Source organism: Euprymna scolopes, chromosome 26, assembly GCF_053919585.1.
Source record: "Euprymna scolopes isolate OS-2025 chromosome 26, ASM5391958v1, whole genome shotgun sequence".
Taxonomy (NCBI): Eukaryota; Metazoa; Mollusca; class Cephalopoda; order Sepiida; family Sepiolidae; genus Euprymna; species Euprymna scolopes.
In genome coordinates, this window is record NC_136507.1 from 17,528,148 (window position 1) to 17,548,605 (window position 20,458).

At 34.5% G+C, this 20,458-nt stretch overlaps 1 protein-coding gene across 2 annotated transcripts in view; it reads right to left on the reverse strand.

Annotated features, from left to right (window-relative positions):
- The window catches only part of LOC145247938 (FERRY endosomal RAB5 effector complex subunit 3-like), an 807,792-nt gene that overhangs the window by 23,364 nt on the left and 763,970 nt on the right, over positions 1-20,458 (reverse strand). For both annotated transcript variants that reach the window (XM_080109577.1, XM_080109576.1), the window contains exons 6-9: positions 16,196-16,295; positions 14,039-14,163; positions 3,247-3,353; positions 1,433-1,517 (exon numbers count right to left, since the gene is read on the reverse strand). In XM_080109577.1, coding sequence (XP_079965703.1) covers positions 1,433-1,517; positions 3,247-3,353; positions 14,039-14,163; positions 16,196-16,295 — 417 coding nt within the window. The remainder of the gene's footprint in view (positions 1-1,432; positions 1,518-3,246; positions 3,354-14,038; positions 14,164-16,195; positions 16,296-20,458) is intronic.

The following is a 20,458-nucleotide window of genomic DNA, read 5'->3' on the forward strand; positions in this document are numbered from 1 at the left end:
CCATTATCAATTTTGGTTGCAGTTTCAATTCTAGCTGACAGCACTCAGATCATTTTTTTTTTTTTTTTTTACTTTTGCAATCATGACTGTGTTGGCTACAATATATTATAATCGATAGAGAATTGACTCTATAATAAAAAATACAAAACCTGCATATATTGCAATATCATATTTAAACATATTTTAGGACTGAGTAATGCCAGGCGCCCCTGCTAGTTACGTTTAAATTTGTTTTGTAAGTATTTCTATCTCCTTTAAACACATCAACATTTTTTGTTGCTGTTGTTTATTCATCTCTTATTTTCATCCTCTGTCCGAAGCATCAAAGCTATAATAATGGTTTATATATATTTTATAATAATGATTTATATATATTTTATAATAATGATTTATATATATTTTATAATAATGATTTATATATATTTTATAATAATTATTTATATATATTTTAGGAGCATAAATCTATTTCACTTATTGGCTTCAACCAGCGATGATCCAACGACAGACAGTCAGTACCAAAGGAGAATTTTCACGAGAGATGTCTTGCAGAACCAATGTCTGCCTAAAAAAGTCTTCATCCCTTCATTTTTTTTAAGACTGTCTCAAATGACTTTCTGTTTTTTATGCAAGGGCTGGACATAAATATTTAGCAAGCCAGATTTAGCAGCTGAACAATAGTTTGGTGATGTACTTATCAAGATAGACATGACAAATGAGTGGTCTCAGCAACGGCAATAAGTTCAACTTTTGCCACACAGAAGTAGAAAGTAGTATGAGCCACCTGACATTCAGCCGTAATGTTCTGCTAGTGGATGGTTACTATACCGTCCGACACAATGGAGTGTGTAAATGTCTACACTGGACCATTTGTAAAAAATGTGTATGTTCGCGTAGCATGGGAACATGTTTACCAGAAAGAACAGTTGGAAATAAGTCATACACCATCCACTATGACCATGCAATCCTACAGCCACATAACGATAAATCTGATATAGCGATATGGGAAAAGAGTGAGAAAGTAGCAACCCTATTTGAAGTCAGTGTCCCTAATAATGATAACTTAAACAGAGTTGAGAAGGAAAAAGATGATAAAATTAGGTCTTATGTACGACATGAAAAGAAATTGGAATCTTAGGAAGATCTCTATCATTCTAGTAATTATAGGAGCAACTGCATTCATGAAAAAGAATTTCAAAACCTGGCAAATATACCTAGTGAACCAAGTGAAGGAGAGATACAAGCACTTGCACTTAAAGGTTTTTTATCTTAACATGATCTCTTGGTTGGAGTCTTTGAAATAACAAGTGAATGGCTGGCATCCGGCAGGATGTTTCATCCCCAGAGAAAAAAAAAAAAAAAAGAAAGATGAGAAAATTTTTTTTTTTAAACTACAAACAAATTATTGCTATGAAAATTTTATTCGTTTTCTTACCCAACTGTGTGTGGTTTATGACGACACAAGTCAAGAACATTAGCACAAATTAATCGCAGGTTATGAGTGGTTTTCATCTGGGCCCCTGCGGAAAAAAAGAGACAAAAAAAAATTTGTTGTTAGTCACAATAGTTAAAAGATTTGGATTTATTTATGCATTTGTCAACATCTCTATGAAAATTAACGTTTCAAAAAAAATCAACATCTCTATGAAAATTAACGTTTCGATGAAAATTAACGTTTCAAAAAAATCAACATCTCTATGAAAATTAACGTTTCAAAAAAATCAACATCTCTATGAAAATTAACGGGTTTCGATAAAAATTGACGTCTCGATAAATAAAAATTAACATCTCAATAAAATTTCTACTTAAAAGAAACATTAATCGCACAATTCTTTAGCAACATTGAAATGAAAATGGAAGAAAAATCTTTAAAAAATCTCTTCCACAAAAACTCATGAAAGAACCTTCAATCTCTTTCTCTCCGAGCTAGCTTTTGAGAGAGAGAGAGAGAGAGAGAGAGAGAGAGAAGATCAATACATGCCCAAATCAACGTCTGCCTCAAATGTTTGCTGCCAGGGAAATAGTCAACCATTATTTCTTTAACTCTAAAATCTTCAAATGTACTATCAGGCCATGTATGGAGTACTGTTGTCATATCTGTGCTGATGAATCTCTGTTTCATTTGAGGGTTGTTGATGAAGTGCAGAAACGTATCCATAATTTGACTTGCCCCACCCTTTTTTTCTATCCTGCAATCTCTCTCTCGTGAATGTCATGTCGCTAGTCTCAGTCTTTCCTATCTAAATATTAATTTACTTGCGTGACATCCGGTGTCGTAAAAAAAAAAAAAACATCATCATCGCAAATATTAAATTATGAGAAACGAATTACCTCCCTCTATAGTCGCTCTTTATCAGTTAAAAATCTATTAAAACTTTTTGCCTCTCCAAAAAAAAAAAAAAAAAAAAAAAAAAACATGGCTATCTATTTACAGCTTCAAATTGGCTGTTTTATTTTATAATTAAAAAAAAAATCATACTAAGGAGATTGTAAGTTTTTTTTTATTATAAATTCTTTTTAAAATTAAAAAAATTGTGCAAGTGAATTGATGCCAATTCCTTTGTAATAATTTATATAAAAATTTATTCAGAAAACAAAACAATATGTTGTGTGTTGAGTTTTCATAAAAAAAAAATCTAAATTTTTTACATTGTTCTTTTTAGCTTTAAAAGAATATGCTAAAAGAAATTGTTTTAAATTCGTTGTTATTTGTTTTATTGTTTTTTTTTTATTTATTTTATGTATATAGTGTGTTTAAAAAAATTTCAACTACCATAGAATTTCCACGGGTTCTGCTAGTAAATATTCTTCTGGCAAATGTTCTCCAGAATTATTTGATCTTTTCCCTGCTTCCTTTATTTCAGCTCATTTGGCCTAGTGGTCTTCATCGATTCGATGTTTTGATAAATCATTGTCATACTTTTTCCTGTTCCAGTAGCTTCTTCCCAAGAATCGCAAGCTTGTGGAACTCTCTGCTGACTGTTTTCCTTATATGTATTACTTTTTTTTTTTTTTTTCAAGACTACACCAATAGACATCTTCTGTCTTTGTGATAATCATCTTTTGTTCTTTTTAGCTCCTTACATCAAGTGGCTTCACGCTTTGTCTGGAGTGATTTCCATAAAAAAAAGTACAACAAAATAATTATAATAATATGATCAATGTTATCAAAGGCTGAATTTGACAGGAATTTTTATTTGCGGTGGGAGGAGTCGGGAGTAGGAATAAGAAATTAAATCTCAGACTCACCCAAGTGAATTGTGAAACTTTCTTCAAGTCTTGCTCTGGCTCCTCCAATTCTTTCCTCCTCTTCTGCTTCTGGAAGCATCGAGTTTGTCATCGCCCTGACACGTTGACTGCAAACAAGTCAAATATAGTGATGATCATTTCTTACTAGAGACTGCATTCTTCAAAAATCTTTTGTAAACATTTGATGATTTTCATGAAGTGTTAAAAACAAAAATGAAAGAATACAAGTTTTTTTTCTCCCATTTATTCACCCCCAAACAGACTACTACTACTACTACTGCTACTACTACTGAGATTTAAGGGGTTATTATGATTAAGAGGGCATTCTAAGTGGGGAGTTGTGTAGTCAAATGTTTGTTCACACATTACATTTAAATTTCTGCATGTTGGTACAGTCAGTGAAACAGGAAGCAAGGAAGGAATTCCAAAGAAAATGGTCTGAGGGATAAAAGTTTTTTAGTATCATTGAAAGGGTGAAATTTTACTGCTAGTCGGGTTGGTTGGGAGTATTTACGTTGAAAGGGTAAAAGTAAAGTAATTTTATCAGAGTTCGGGTCACGTGGAAGTACTTGTTGTTGTTTTCCAAGTACTCTCACAGAACCTGAGCTCTGATAAAATTAATCTGCTTGTACTATCTTAGCATAAATACTCAACTTCAAAGGTGCAATACGGTACGCGGATTGGAATATGGCAGACAGTACAGGGTCTATTAGACTAAAGACTTTTATTCATCCTGTCAAAAACAGAGAAACTAATGGTTGGTATGCCAATCCAGATGTGACAATAATATTCCATAAATAGGGCTGTATACTAGCAAGTGTGAGTAGTTGTGTAGTAGAAGGAGCCTACCTTATTTGCAGTAAGAATGGCTTTCTTTTTTTTTTTTTTTTGTCTGCTTGACCACATCTAACTATTCAGCCAATAAGTATTTGACGGTAGAAACCAGAAATCCAAAACAACAAACACTCTTGATTATAATCCCCAAGTAGACTGTTTCCATTACTATTTATTCGCACTCTCAAGTTTGACATAAGGCTGTTCTACTGTTTAACTTGATTAAAAGTTTTCAATCTGGCTACCACCATTTTATACGCAGTGTCCGTAAAATCTGGACACATAGATAGATTGGATATTCATCAGTTACTATATCCGTTACGATTCATCTTGACACCTTTCTGGCAACCTAGGAGCTGACTTGAACTATCATACTCTTCTTAGCTCGAATGAGGTATCGCTTGACCCTCCCAGGCATTACCTCCTGCTTTAGGAGAGAGAGTAGTGGTTTATTGACGATCGCCTAAGGCAATGCTACCAGAGATTGCTGACGGGTCTCTTGAATTACAAATATTGATTATTGGTTGAACAAGTACAGAAGAGAGGAACTGACCAAGTAGAATTAACAATATGGTAATGCAACAATAATCTAATTTTAAACCTCTTCATCAGATGGTTCTGAAGCTATGACCTTTTGACCTTTACCAAAAGACCTACCTTCACATGGTCCCTCCTGAAAGTATCCCATTACTTCCTAGAAAACACCCATTGCACAAGACACTCTCTCCTTAAAGAAGTTCCATCATTTGATAAGCTAACATTCACTTCAGATCGACAACAGAAGATTTATATCCTATCTGATGCTAAGGTTGTTGGACCAATTTTTTTTTTTTTTTTCAATTTGGTTCTTGTCCAGAATTCCTTCTGTAGTAAAATATAAAAATTAAAATAATGTATATGATGTATGCACCTATGACGAAATGAAAATATTATATTCCAAAAATCACGTAAATTGATCAAGTAGTTTTATTTTGATAAAGAAAATAATTTTAAACTAGCAGGGCCTGTGGAAATTCCGCAGGAGACTCGTTCATATGTAATATATTGATGGTGGCATTCTGTAGATGTTCAGCTTAGATGGAGACGATCTGATATTATTGTATCTTTTTTGTTAAAATTGCAAAAGTATTTATCTAAGCTAGCAGGGACGTGCAGCAAAGCCCGATTGCAAAATACAATTAAAAATATTTTAATTTTTGCAGATTTCGTATATATTATTATAGAGTTAATGTTCTATCAAGTTTTATATATTATAAAGTTGCGATTTGAAAAATATATATATATATATCCATATGACTTGGGTGCATCAGCTTGAATTGAAACTGAAATAAAAACTTATAAAAAAGATATATGTATATATCTATAACATGAGTTCCTTCAACCATAATCAAAACCGAAACCAAAACTTAAAGTATTCTTGATAAAATTATTTATAAAAAAAGTAGATGATGACTTATGTGCCAATAGCTATAATTAAAACCAAAACTTATGAAGAATTCTTAGTAAAATTATTTATGACAAGAAATGGAAGTACATAACAATTAAATGACCCAGATGTAAGCGTGACACAGAAAATAGCATACATGCTATCGTATTAATATATAGACGATTAATGGGAATTCGTAGGCATTACAGCATAAATCTCATAAGTTTGAATTATCTCCCGTTTGTTTTTTTTTAGATGTTTTTCTCAAAATGGAAGATATATATCCAGTTTGATATTAAAGTTGCTGAAAAAATAGTTAGAAAATACCGAGATCCTGATGCAATCCTCTACCCAAATTTTCTTTTTACAATGTAGTTACCACTTATCAAGGCCCAAAGGCCACTCGAGGATAATTGGTGGTGAATGTAAGGTGGCTATAAAGTAATCATTAATGGTGAAGATTGGGTAGAATTTGGATTATTTAAAAGAACAGCTCAACAAGAACTTGTTTACATTGGACTTGAAGATTTTTATGTTGTAATTGGCTGGGAAGCAGGCCATTCTAGGAAAGAAGCTTTGTTCATGGAATCTGCGTTTAGAATTAGGCACAGATAGAAAATGGGGAAAATTGCTGTGATTGGTTTTAGCTAGTCGAGTGTTTTTTGTGAAAGTTTGGCAAGGGGGACCATAGATTGGAGATCAGACGAGCACTTGCCATGAAAATAACGATAGACAGGCTCACAATGTCTCTTCTGTGGGAAAGAGGTTGCAGGGAAGAGAAAAAGATATTACCTACTAGGTTTCGAAGCCGATTTTGAACTCTCTCTTGGCAAGATAGGTCATGCCCAGATGTGGCAACAGCATTCCATTTTTGGAAGAGAATTGCATCAGCAGTGAGATACCTACTGGAGCAGTAGAATGATCCAACCATTTTTCCAGCGATCTTGGCAAAAGACTTGATGTATGTGTTTCATTTTAGATCAGGAGTGAAGATCAGTCTCAGAAGCTTGTCAAAACATGCTGCTAGGTACGGGGAAAATGAATGCCGATGCTCAAAATGTATAAACATTTAGACCCCCTCCCTTTACTTAAAAATTCACCAAAAATCAGGAAATTAACCAATTTTAATGAAATTTTCAGTATTTATCAAATAATGATTACAAAATATAATAAATTAATTATTTTTATTTAAATCTTAGTGGAAATGTATTATTTTGTTTAAACAAAAAATACCTTTAATAAAGTTATGGTTTTCAGTAGTAAATAAAAACGCAAGAATTTATTTTTGCTTTTGTTATATAAATAAAGCATCGTAATTTGTAAAAATAAAAAAATTAAATAATTTTTACAGGAACAATACGAAAAAAGCCCTAAAGTCTGTATTAATGAATTTGATATAACTCGAAGAAAAATGAATTTCTCGAACTACCGATATTACCGTTGAATTAAGCATTGTTTATTTAATATTTTCACATAAAAAAAATTATAATAGCAAAAAATATTTCTACTTTTTTTAAATTACGGGTTTCACATAATTTTTATATGCAAGATTTTAATAATTTCCTTGCTCGCAAGAACATGAAACTTTTGGCGTAACATTTTTTTTATATATAATATTGAACAATAATTTTTAAAAAATAAATTTAAAAACAGGAACATAAAAAATAATTAAATTAAAAAATGATAAAAATTTATACAAACGTTCAGAATAGGAATGTATGGATGCACGTCTGGGAAAATAAAAGAAATCTGACACCCTACCTCCTTTTACTATTATAACTTCATTTTGAAACAGCGTTTTGATTGGCTGAAATTTTGGACTTCCGTATATTCGTGTTTACAAACTGTTATCAGTTGCGTTTTGCCGAACGGCATAATTACTTGCTTTTTGAGGGCTAATTAAGCTGTATTTTGTACAAACAAGGTGTTTTTTTTATTTAATTCAATATCTTAGGACTTTATTTTACTAATTATCTTTGAAATAGACCCAGAAAACTAATATTTATCTTTTAAAGGATTTTTTACATGAATTTATTTAACTTCAAAATTTAGCTGAATTGGTTAGCTCGCCGGGAAACATTTTCATAACTTTTTTTTTTTTCATGTGTACAAATATTTTTTCCTTTAGGAAATTAACTTTAGTCTTTAATCTTTCAAATACAATCAAAAAGTAGTCGGAAACCTACAAAAAAATTATGATAAATCGGCTTTCAAAACTAGGTCCCTCTATTTTTGCCCACCCATTTTTGCTCGTACCTACATGGTGCTTATGTCTCCTATTTTATTATTTCGCCTGAATTGATCAGATGGGATTGTAAATTGCATTGTTATGATGACTGAGCTTATTCATTCATGATCTGAAAGTTTCATCTCTCTGTTGGAGATATTGACAGTGTGATACTCTAAGAAAGCAACCATGTCATGGACGTGCGTCAGAAGCAGAGAGGCATGATTGAATTCCTGGCGAAAGTAGATTGAGAATGGTGGTGACTATGTCAAAAAATAAATTTTGGTGAAAACAGAGCTTGTTTTAATGGTATCACTCCTGTCTTCATAGATCTTCAACTTTTTGAGTTTAAAAAAAATAGAAGGCTTTACTTTTGGAATGACCCTCGCATAACAGACTTTCACTCCAAGTCTAAAATGTAAGATCTACATCCTATCTGTAGCTAAGGTTGCTGGGAAAATGGTTGGATCATTCTATCACTCCAGAAAGTACCTTTTATTTATTTTATTTTTGGTCTCCCGACAAAGGAGGGATTGGGCCTGGTAATTCACTCCTGTTCATCCATTTGTCTATTCATTTGTTTGTCCTTTTCTCAATAACCACGCCTTGGATTTTTTTTTTTAATTTTGCGCAAACATTAGTCATGGTGAAAGTAATTTTTTGCCATAATGGATTTTACAGGATAACTCTAGTTGCCCCCTCCCCTTAGGGGACCATTACAGGAGTAAAATTGCTCCAAAATCATTAATTCATTCATTCATTCATTTTTTTGTAGTTTTCTCAATAACCACTTCTTGAATCTTTTTGAAATTTTGCACAAACATTAGTCAGGGTGAAAGTAAATTTTTGTCAGAATGGATTTATTCACTCATGGAGTGGGACCCCGCATGCTCGGCTTGTTTCACTTTAATTCACCCAAACAATCACGTTGCTACTGAGAGGTAAGGCACTATGGATTTGTTAGCCATGAACAGATACCATACCACTAACCCTAGACGCGTTGAACCAGCTTCCTCCAAAAGAGAGTTTCATGGGAACATGAAATTAACAAGCGTTTATCAGCCGCATGTATATCCTTTATATCTATATATGACGACGTTAGGTTTTTGCAGTGTTTGTAGCAAGGTGTTGACGTCCTCCTACATACAGCACCTGGTATTTCCAAATGGTTACCCATCCGATACTAACGAGGATTAATGTTGTTTAACTTTGATCTAATGAGAACCGGAGTGTCAACGTGATTATGAACAGACAGATCCTGCTAGTTGGTTATTATTATTATTATTATTATTATTATTATCATTATTATATCATTCTCTGTTATTATTACCTGTAGTAAGGATTGAACCTTCAACCTCGTGGAGACTCATTAAGGACTGCTTATTAATCAACATCTTTACCTATATTGAATCAAGAGTCCATAGGACAAATTAATTTTGGAACTTTAAACCTAATCACGTTTTATATGTGTAGTATTGCTATTTTTGCATCTCACTAGGTTATCTCCCTGTTTGGGGAGCTGATTTTCTCAGTGGGGAGCAAGTGAAGCCTAAAAGGGTGTTTCTTTTTTACCTATGTGTATCCAGATTATACGGACATATCAAATGGCAACAAGGTAAATAATCCTCACATCGTAACCCACTTTTGCTCATTGACACATATTAAGGTACAAAGGCCATTCAAGGAAAAGGGTTCCTATTTACTTGTCTCCCTATGAGGGCAAAGTTAGATACAAGGTCGATTTTAAATGTGGGGAAAATCCAACTCCCCAAAAAGGGGCACAAAAATAAAAATTTTCAGTCATAAAGGATTTCTCCATTGACCGAGGACAGAAAAGGTGAAGTGTAGCATCAGGACAGATACTACACTGTGATCTTGGCCTATTCAAGGGAAAAGATTAAACAAGTTTGAGGTGGATGATGAGACAACACCATGATGATTGGTAATAATGATCATGATTCAGCAGAATTTAATTACATTAGACTTGAAAAACGACTATGTTGTAGTCAGCTGGGGAGCAGCCCTGTGGCACCATTTTCCAAAGATAGGCAGCTCTAGGCAAGAAACTTTGCTCATGGAAGTTTTATTTAGTTTTAGGTAGAGAGAGAGAAAGGAAAATTATTGATAGTGGTTGTAGCTAGACAAGTTTTTGTTGTAAATATTTTACATGGAAGTCTCATAGATTTAAGCTCAGTCGAGCACCTGCCATGAAAATAAAGATAGAGCAGAGAAAGATTAGCAACATGAAACTGATATAGTATAGTAGGGAAAGGGATAAAGGTATCAGCCACTAGATTTTGATGTTGGTTTTGTACTCTGTCAAGGTAGGAAAGGATGCTCTGAGTAGCCCCTTTCCCACAGATGTGGCAACAGTACTCTATCATTTTAGAATGTATTTGGCTCTTATATAGGTAGATGATTGCATCAGAGGGGAGATTTTACCTGGACAGCCCCATCAGCTTTTCTCGGTTATACGCTTCAGGTAGTCAACAATAAACTAATACCTCCTCAAAGAGAGGCCTGGGAAGGTGGACCAACTAGAACTAATACATCAGCCCAACAGATAAAAGATCACCAAAATGACCCAGTCTATTCTTAACTAATTATCAAGAATGTATGCTCAACTAGTATCTTTCAATCCAATGTCTCACTTCAACAATGTTGAACAAATGACCATGCATTGTGCATAGTCATTAGTTTCCTAGTTTACTGGTCAAAACATCTAAGTTCTTCATTTATCCAGCCTACGAATAGTATACAGCATCTTATTAGTGATATTGCCCGGGTGTTTATTCTTTTAACTAGATTTCAGGTTGGCAGCTGCAAAATAGAAGTTATCTTCGATATGATGTCTAGCATTTTCAGTGTGAAGAACACAAGTGCATAGTGTCTAACGTACATAAAGAAATAAAAATAAAAAGAAACAAATGTTTAATTCGTTGTAATTCGATTCTACCCATGTGTACTGTTCCAGTTTCTATTTACTTATCCCCACGAGGGCAAAGTGAGACACAAGGATCCTCTAGTCTTCAACATAATTTTATAGAAGTCTACTCATGGTGATCAAACCCGACCGGGCATTCAGCCTTTCACTATTAATGGAGAGTATAAATTTGCATGGGGAGTACAACATCGAATGAGGAGAACAAATTTGCATGGGGAGTACAACATCAAATGAAGAGTACACATTTAGATAGGAAGTACAAATTTAAATGGGGAGTACAAAATTGAATGAAGAGTGCAAATTTGCATATGAAATACAAATTTAAATGGGGAGTACAAAATTGAATGAAGAGTGCAAATTTGCATATGAAATACAAATTTAAATGGGGAGTACAATGTCGAATGGGGAGTACAAATTTACATGGGATTTCAACTCAGCTTGTATATCCCGGTTAGGAAAGATAGATACAGCACCTAGTATTACCAAACGGTCACCCATTTGGTAATGTTGCTTAACTTTGGCGATCTAATAGTGTGTCAATGTGATTATGCTGTAACAAGTGAACAAAACTGGAAATGAGCCCTTTTAAAATTTATCCAAACTCTAAGAAAGCACCAGAACCTTTTCATAGAAAACCTGTCATTCATTCATTCATTCATTCGTTTATTCATTCATTCACTTGTTTATTCATTCATTCATTTGTTTATTCATTCATTCAGTTGTTTATTCACTTGTTCATTCATTCATTCATTTACTTGTTTGTTCATTCATTCATTCATTCACTTGTTTATTCATTCATTCATTCACTTGTTTATTCGTTCATTTGTTTATTCATTCATTCATTCACTTTTTTATTCATTCATTCATTTGTTTATTCGTTCATTCATTTGTGTATTACTTAATTCACTTGTTTATTCATTCATTCATTTGTTTATTCATTCATTCATTCATTCACTTGTTTATTCATTCATTCATTCACTTGTTCATTCATTCATTTGTTTATTCATTCATTCACTTGTTTGTTTATTCATTCATTCACTTATTCATTCACTTGTTTATTCATTCACTTGTTTATTCATTCATTCATTCATTCATATGTTTATTCGTTCATTCACTTGTTTATTCATTCATTCATTCATTTGTTTATTCGTTCATTCACTTGTTTATTCATTCATTCACTTGTTTATTCATTCATTCATTCACTTGTTTATTCATTCATTCATTCACTTGTTTATTCATTCATTCATTCACTTGTTTATTCATTCATTCATTCACTTATTCATTCACTTGTTTATTCATTCATTTGTTTTTTCATTCACTTGTTTATTCATTCATTCACTTGTTCATTCATTCATTTGTTTATTCATTCATTTTTTTATTCATTCATTCATTCATTCATTTACTTGTTTATTCATTCATTCATTCATTCCCTTGTTTATTCATTCATTCATTCATTCGTTTGTTTGTTTATTCATTCATTTGTTTGTTTATTCATTCATTCATTTGTTTATTCGTTCATTCATTTGTTTATTCAGTCATTCATTCACTTGTTTATTCATTCATTCATTCACTTGTTTATTCATTCATTCATTCACTTGTTCATTCATTCATTCATTTGTTTATTCGTTCATTCATTTGTTTATTCATTCATTCATTCACTGGTTTATTCATTCATTCCTTCATTCATTTGTTTATTCACTCATTTACTTGTTTATTCATTCATTCATTCATTCATTCACTTGTTTATTCATTCATTTGTTTATTCATTCATTCATTCACTTGTTTATTCATTCATTCACTTGTTTATTCATCTGTTCATTCATTTCAAATGAATCAGATGAGTATTGTTGGCATTCGTTTCTCCGATATCTTTCTAGTTAGAATTTTTTTCTAGAAAGACATCGGTCACTTATAGGAGGGATCATATGATGGTAAAGTTTTTGGTAAAGGTCAAAAGGTCATAACTTCAAAACCAGCTGACCAAGAGGTTTAAAATTATATTATAGCTGCATTGCTATATTGTTTTTTTGTTGTTTTTTTAAGCGAAAGAATAACAGGTAATACCACTTTTTATGGTATTTGCTCAGTCGGGCATTCTGCCTTCCACTGATAGCAGAAGTTTGTAGGAATTTCGAGCGAAACCCTTTATTTACTTCACAGGGGTTGCATAGTCTCATTCCGTCAGCCATGACTGGACAAAAGTCCTAAGTAATTTGCAATTGTATTTTTCGGTTGCCCACACTGAGGATTGAACCTTCAACTTTCACGAGAATATCACTTTATAATTGAATTTTTCCAAGTACTCTAACAACTGCGCCACGGGTTCTTGCAGAGGTTACATCAGCCAAAACGTTATGAAAATGACACTAAAGATGAGAATAGTAGTCCGAAGAATCCAAATTATACGAATAACCAATCCTTACCTCAAAAATTCAGAAACATAAATACAACAAGGTTTCTGAATTTTTAAGAGATGAGGATTGACAATTTGTCAATTTGGTAAAATTCAATTGTAAGTGACACTTTTTTTTTGAAAGTTCAATCCTCAGTGGGGGCGATAACCAATTGTCAATTACTTTTTTACAAAGTCATGGTTGACTGAACGAGAGCATGCTACCCTGTGGATTAAATAAAGGGTTCCATTCTAAATACCGTGTAGATTGCCAAGTTCGACAAAGATTCCCGGGTTTTATAAGATACACCTGTAGAAGTACAGGTGTTACATCGGTCGAAACGTTGTGAAAAATAACACTTAAGGTCAGAACAGTAGTCCGAATAATCCAACTAATAAGTATAACAACCAAATTTTAAAGCAGATGGGGAATGAGAGGAAATGATAAAAATGGACGTGAGAGAAAGGATAATGACCTATCCAGAGATAGGTTAGTTTGGAAGTCAATTTCTTAAAGCCTTCCGACACCTACTAGCATACAAAGCAGATATTAAATTGATATTGTGGTCTTGTAAGGAAGGATTTAACTTGTTGTTGGTTGGAACAAATTATATTGAACAGAAAAGCAAAGACAACAAATATAGGTACTTCTGCATTTAGTGCACTGGATTTCTGTAAAAGTTGTTTCGAGCCTGACCGGCAGCTAATGTAAATCACCAGAATATGCCAAATGCTGATCAAGTTGATCAGCATTTGGCATATTCTGGTGGTTGATCAGCCAATGAAAAAGTGATAACAAACTCGTTTAGCCAATAAAAATCAAAGCAGACGACTTTTAATAAATTGAAAGAAAAAAATTTAGTTTTTAATCATGCACAAAGTCAATCAGTCCAACCCTAACCCCTAACCGTAACCTTTAAAATAATATAACCAACGACTCTGTCTATCTTGACTCTATACTTCACTTACGCGTATGTCGGAGTGCCGACGCTTGTCTGTGTGTCCTCGTGTACTTTCATCACCCATTCACGATATTCACGTTTCTGCATTTCTCGATGATTGGTCAGTTCACTTGCCCATTTACTGTTGACAACCTGTCGTAAGACGATGAAAAAAAAAATGAAATGAAAGAAGCAAAATCATCGTGACTGCGTGAAGATAAACAAACACAAAAAAGAACTGAAAAAACTTTTAATGATACGAAAACACGGAACGAAAATGATTTCTTTTAAATATAACTAGTGTGAGGACTCATCATCATCATCATCATCATCATCATCATCATCATCCATCCAGCACGGCCGTAGCCGAGATTGAACCCACTACACAAGTTTGTAGTGTAATTCAAATCTTGTCGGTAGCTGAATACTCGATGCTTCGCCAGGCCTATCAAGGGTATTTTTTATCGTGACGTCATCATTAGATGGGGTGCCTACCACAGTTTAAGAGAGTCCCGTATACTCTCGAGAGAAGGATATTTGCACCAGTTTCTCCACCTGGTTTTTTACCTCGCGGTACATACAGCACCTCGCCTTCCCAAATGGTCATCCATCTGGTACTTGCCAGGCTCAATGTTGCTTAACTTTGGTGATCTTGCGAGAATGTGATTGTGCCATATAATTTTTTTTTTCTTTTGTCGTTCCACGGCAGTTATGTGGGGACTCACCCATGCACAAAAGATGAACTCTTCCGAACTTTAGAAATCGATCAAGAGTTACGGCTCTCAGTGTGGTCTGTTTGTAATGTAGTTGAGTTGCTACATGTCAACACTCAGGACCCACACGTTGTATGTAGAATGAAACAAAGGAAAGGAAAGAATTCGACCAACTTTTTTCAGTTAAAAAACGACATTTATTTACAGGTGCTTCCAAAATTATGCCTTGATTCTTGTTCAAATGTTTTCTTGTACTCCAGTGTGCTTAATAAGACTCTGACATGTGGTACTCTGTCTTTGTCTGGCCATGGTTAGCACACGTCTTTTTTTAATGCCGTATTCGGGGTTCTACTGTACTTATTGAACGGTTCTCATAATAGGGTGCCAGATTATTGTATACAGGCTACTTATAGCGGATAAATCTTAACTATGATAATTATAATTTGGTACAATCACGTTGACACACCAGTTCTTACCAGATCACCGAAGTTAAGCAGCATTGAGCCTGGCCAGTACCAGATGGGTGACCATTTTGGAACAAAATACAGTACAGTTTATAATACACATGTATATTATAAATAGCATCATAAGGCTAGGCAAATACTGTAACCAGGGGTCGGAAAACATTGTATTCCACAGTGTAAGCTGAAAAAAAGCATATCATAGCGTCACTGTATCCCGAGGTTCTACTGTAATATCCTAAACCCACTTCCAGTTGTCTGATCTAGCTTAAATTTAGCATTGGCAATAATTTATATCTCTATGGTTTATATGGCCAAATACAATGAATTGCGGTTTCTGATTTACAGGTGTTTGAACTGAGGTGTGAAATGGAGTCTGTTGAGTGTTGTGCAGTGATCTGGTTTTTGTATTTTAAAGGATGCATATCACAGGAAACTTTGGATGAAATGAAAGAAATGTACAGTAATGATGCCCTATTATATGACCTTGTCAAACACTGGTATTTTTAAATCAAATATAACTGGAAATCTGTGGAAACAGCTCTCAGACTTGATCGCACCCTCCTGCTACCATTACTGAGACCCTTCATATGTCATTATATTGTCAATAACATGGTACAATAATAAGGCATGACAATTTGCTAATCAGAAACAAAGTTTCATAAGTTAGCCTAGCTTTTAAGGTCGCTGTCGATCCAGTAAAGGCTTCATCAGGCATGTGTGTATAGTATGATAATGAGTCTGCTAAGAATAATGTTCCCAGCAATTTTCTTTCTGTATGAATTATAGAATACATATTTTAGGCAACAGGATGAGTAATGTGAGCATGTAGTAAAATGCTCTCCAATCCATTTTCTTCCAGACTATGGTGCAGCAATAAGCCTGACAGTTTGCTTAGCAGAAACAAAGTTTCATAAGTCAGCTCAGCTTTTTACGATCTCACGAAATAACTTTATAGGTTAGATAAACACAAAAGAAAAAAAAATACTGCATCTAATGAGCAAAACAAACCTGTGTATTTTCAAAATGACGTTGAGCCAATTGGTTTATATTCTCGTCGGAATACAAAGTGCCGGCATTTTGCAAAGCAGATTCCATTTCTTTACGTTGCCTGGAGAAAAAAACAAAAACAAAAGTAATAGGAAAAAAATGTTTAATTTATTTTTCTATTAAGAGTAACAAAAATAACATGGCAGTTTAATTTAATAGCAACCTACACACAGGTTCGATAGCATACAACATTCGTGGTCAGTCCATCAATGCGTCTGGACTCAACACTCCATCACGTAGAGTGACGTTAGACTAGCAAAAATGTGATTTCAAACTGAAACATGACTGACTAACAAAAATGACCATGCATTGTGCATAGTCATTAGTTTCCTAGTTTACTGATCAAGATGCTTAAGTTCTTCTTTTGTCTAGCCTATAAATGGTTCAGACCATATTATTAGTGACACTGCCCGGGTGTTTCTTCGATTATGCAATTTCAAACTGAAACATGACAGACTAGCAAAAATACATGTGACAATATATGTGTCTAAATGGTGCATAATACTATGCGAGATAATTTAATATATAAAAGACTATATGTTTGTCTGTCTGTCTGTCTCCATATTTTAAAACTCTATGCCTTCTGAAACTAAAAGTCACAGAGTGGCGCCAGGAACCTCAAATGATTGGATTTTTTATGGACCATTCTTTTATGGGTCTTTAGCCGGTGAAAATAGTTTTTAAGGGATCAGAAAGAAATCAAAATTGAAAAAAAATCGTTACACATTTTGTACATTCATCTTAGTTTATTTTTAATCAGTTCATATGCGTGTCATGTTGGTACAGTGGTAACGTCACCATCTTTGAATGCTATAGATTTGCTTTTGGTTTCAATTCTAGCTGATGGCATCCAAATACTTCTTTTTTTTCCTTTCGAAATCACGACCCTATAATAATATATACAAATTAAAATATCATATTTAAGTGTATTTTACGCCCGGGCAAAGCTCCCCTCCCCAGCTAGTTCCATATATAACACCAGGAGCAGCTGATTTTAGCTATCATATTAAAAATAAGAATAAAATGCCATTGAAATGATCCAATCTTTTCCGGACTGATTGTCGAGAACGGACCCTTGATTGGTATTTTCTAATCCAATGACTCTCTTCAATAAAGTTCAACTAATAACCACACATTGTGCATAGTCATTAGTTTCCTAGTTCACTGGGGAAGATGCTTAAGTTCTTCTTTTGTCCAGACCATATTATTATTAGTGATACTGCCCGGGTGTTTATGCAATTTCAAACTGAAGCATGACAGACTAGCAAAAATACATGTGACAATATGTGTGCGTCTAAATTGGTGCATAACACTATGGGGAGATAATTCCATATGTAACACCCAGAGCAGCTGATTTTAGCTATCATGTGAAAAGTGAGACTTTCAATTATTTGGACGTGAGAAACATACGTGCATAGTGCCCAACGTATAACATGTATAAATGAAAACAAAAAGTATGTTGGAATTTGAAAGATTTATAAGAGACTAAGTATTTAAGATAGTTTCTGCTAACGTTCTCTGCAGTATCGTTGTGCATTATTATTTGAGACGGCTTAAGATGACATTCAAAAGATTATTGTTATTTGTTAATATTTGAAATGGTGCCAGACGCCATTCATTGGTTTATTAGTGCAAGAACGGTACACACGGCAAGAACTGAATTACAAGCGATTAAACAAGTCTACAAAAGAAGAACTGACCAAGAAAAATTAACACCTTGTTGCACAATAAAACGCCTCATTGCACATTCTTCCTGAGAAAGTCCCTTGTTTTGATTGGCCCTTAGGATTGACATCTACTTCAGATCTAAAATGAGTGACATATATACAATCTGTTGCTAAGGTTGCTGGGGAAAAATGGTTGTATCATTCTGTCGCTCCAGAAAGTATGTAATGCAATCCTCTGCCTATACAAGAGTCAGATTTCTTAAACAATGTGGTACTGCCTCCCCCCTCTCTTTCTCTCTCTCTGCCTCATCTCTATCTTTCCTCCTTCTTCTTCCCTCTCTCTGCCTCTTCTCTCTCTTTTCTTCTGCCTCCACTCTCTCTTTTCCTCTGCCTCTTCTCTCTCTCCCTTCCTTTGCCTCTTCTCTCTCTCAATTTCTCTGCCTCCCCCTCTCTCTCTACTTTCTTTGTTTCCTCTTTCTCTCTTCCTCTGCCACCTCTCTCAATTCCTCTGCCTACTCTCTTTCTTTTTTCCTCTGCCTCATCTCTCTCTCTCTCTTCTCTCTGCCTTTCCTTTCCTCTACCTCCTCTCTCTTTTCCTCTGCCTCATCTCCCTCTCTTCCTCTGCCTCATCTCTCTTTTCCTCTGCTTCTCTCTCTCTCTCTCTCTCTCTCTCTCTCTCTCTCTCTCTTTCTCTATCTTTTCCTCTTCTTTCTCTCTCTTTTCCTTTGCTTCCTCTCTCTCTTTTCCTATGCCCCCTGTCTCTCTCTCTTCCTCTGCTTCCTCTCTCTAATCATCTGCCCCCTCTCTCATTTCCTCTGCCTACTCTCTTTCTTTTTCCTCTTCCTCTCCTCTCTCTCTCTCTCTCTCTCTCTCTTTTATGCAGCCTCTCTTCCTCTGCATCCATGAATTGTTTATGGTCATTAGTTTGCCCAAAGTCTTCTTTTGTCCGGCCTATAAATGGTCCAGAAACTTATTAGTGATACTGTCCAGATATTTATTTCTTTTAATAGATTTCAGATTGACAGCTGCAAAATAAAGGTTATCAGGAAGCATGACAGACTAGCAAAAATACACGTGACAATATATGTGTGACTAAATGGTGCTTAACACTATGGGAAACCATTCCATATATAACACCAAGAGCAGCTGATTTTACCTATTTACTATGCCTCCCCACGGGACAGAGTTAGACACCAGGGTCGTTTTTAACGTGGAGAAAAGGTACAAAAATAAAAATTGTCTCAGTCGTGAAGGATCTCTCCTCCACCGAAAGAGAACAAGAAAACGAAGTGCAGCATCTGAAGAACAGATGGTATTTATTTGCTCCCCCACTGAGCAAATTAGGCACAAGGCCGTTTTTAATGTGAGGTAAAAACCAGCTCCCCTAAAAGTAGGCAAAAAGGGGGCACTCTGGTTACCAAAAATAATAATTGTCCCAGTATAGAGGGTTTCCCCTCCATTGACTGGTACAAACTATCTTAAGTGCAGCATCTGCCGGAACAGATGGTGTTTATTTGCTCCCCCACTGAGCAAATTAGGCACAAGGCCGTTTTTAATGTGAGGTAAAAACCAGCTCCCCTAAAAGTAGGCAAAAAGGGGGCACTCTGGTTACCAAAAATAATAATTGCCCCAGTATAGAGGGTTTCCCCTCCATTGACCGGTACAAATTTTCTTAAGTGCAGCATCTGCCGGAACAGATACTACACTTTGATCTTGACACCAAAAGCAGCTGATTTTAGCTACCATCTGAAAAGTCAAACTTGTCTGTAGCAATAAACGACCATTGGTCTAAAGATGATTATTATGCACACAGCAAAATACATTTTATCACGATATAAAAAAAAAAGTTTTAATTCTAGATTTATTTGTTCAAAAAATGTAAAATTTTTCTCTCCATTATTTTCAGCAGAACAGACACAATCTAGTAAATAAATAAAAAATAAAGCAAAACAATAGAAAAAAATCATTAAAGGCAAATAATTGTTTTTATCGCTGCGCAGACAGAAACTCCGACTGTTCTCCAGCCAACCCAGCGGCTTAACACGACACACGATTCTCTAAATAGCCTCCAAAGTAGAGTAGCGCCGTCTTTAATGGCACAGCGTTCCAGGAACCAGGAAATTAGTTATCTGACAGACATTGTCTGCAATTCTTGTGAGTGCCAGAAAATACCCAGTTAACACAGCCCATTTCAGAGAGCAAAATGTCTGGAGGCCAACGAGAAAATTGTTGAATTGAGCGACAGAAACCATAAAATTACAGTCACATATCACTTAGAGGTAAAATTTAGCGCTGTTAATGAAAATCCGATTTCAAACAAAAGCATGACAGACTACAAAATGTGATTTAAAACTGAAGCATGACAGACTAGCAAAATGTAATTTAAAACTGAAGTATGGCAAACTAGCAAAATGCAATTTAAAACTAAAAAATAGTACGATTTCAAATTTAAGCATGGCAGACTAGCAAAATTGTGATTTCAAACTAAAGTTTGACAGACTAGAAAAATATGATTTCAAACTGAAGAATGACAGATTGAAAAAAATATGATTTCAAA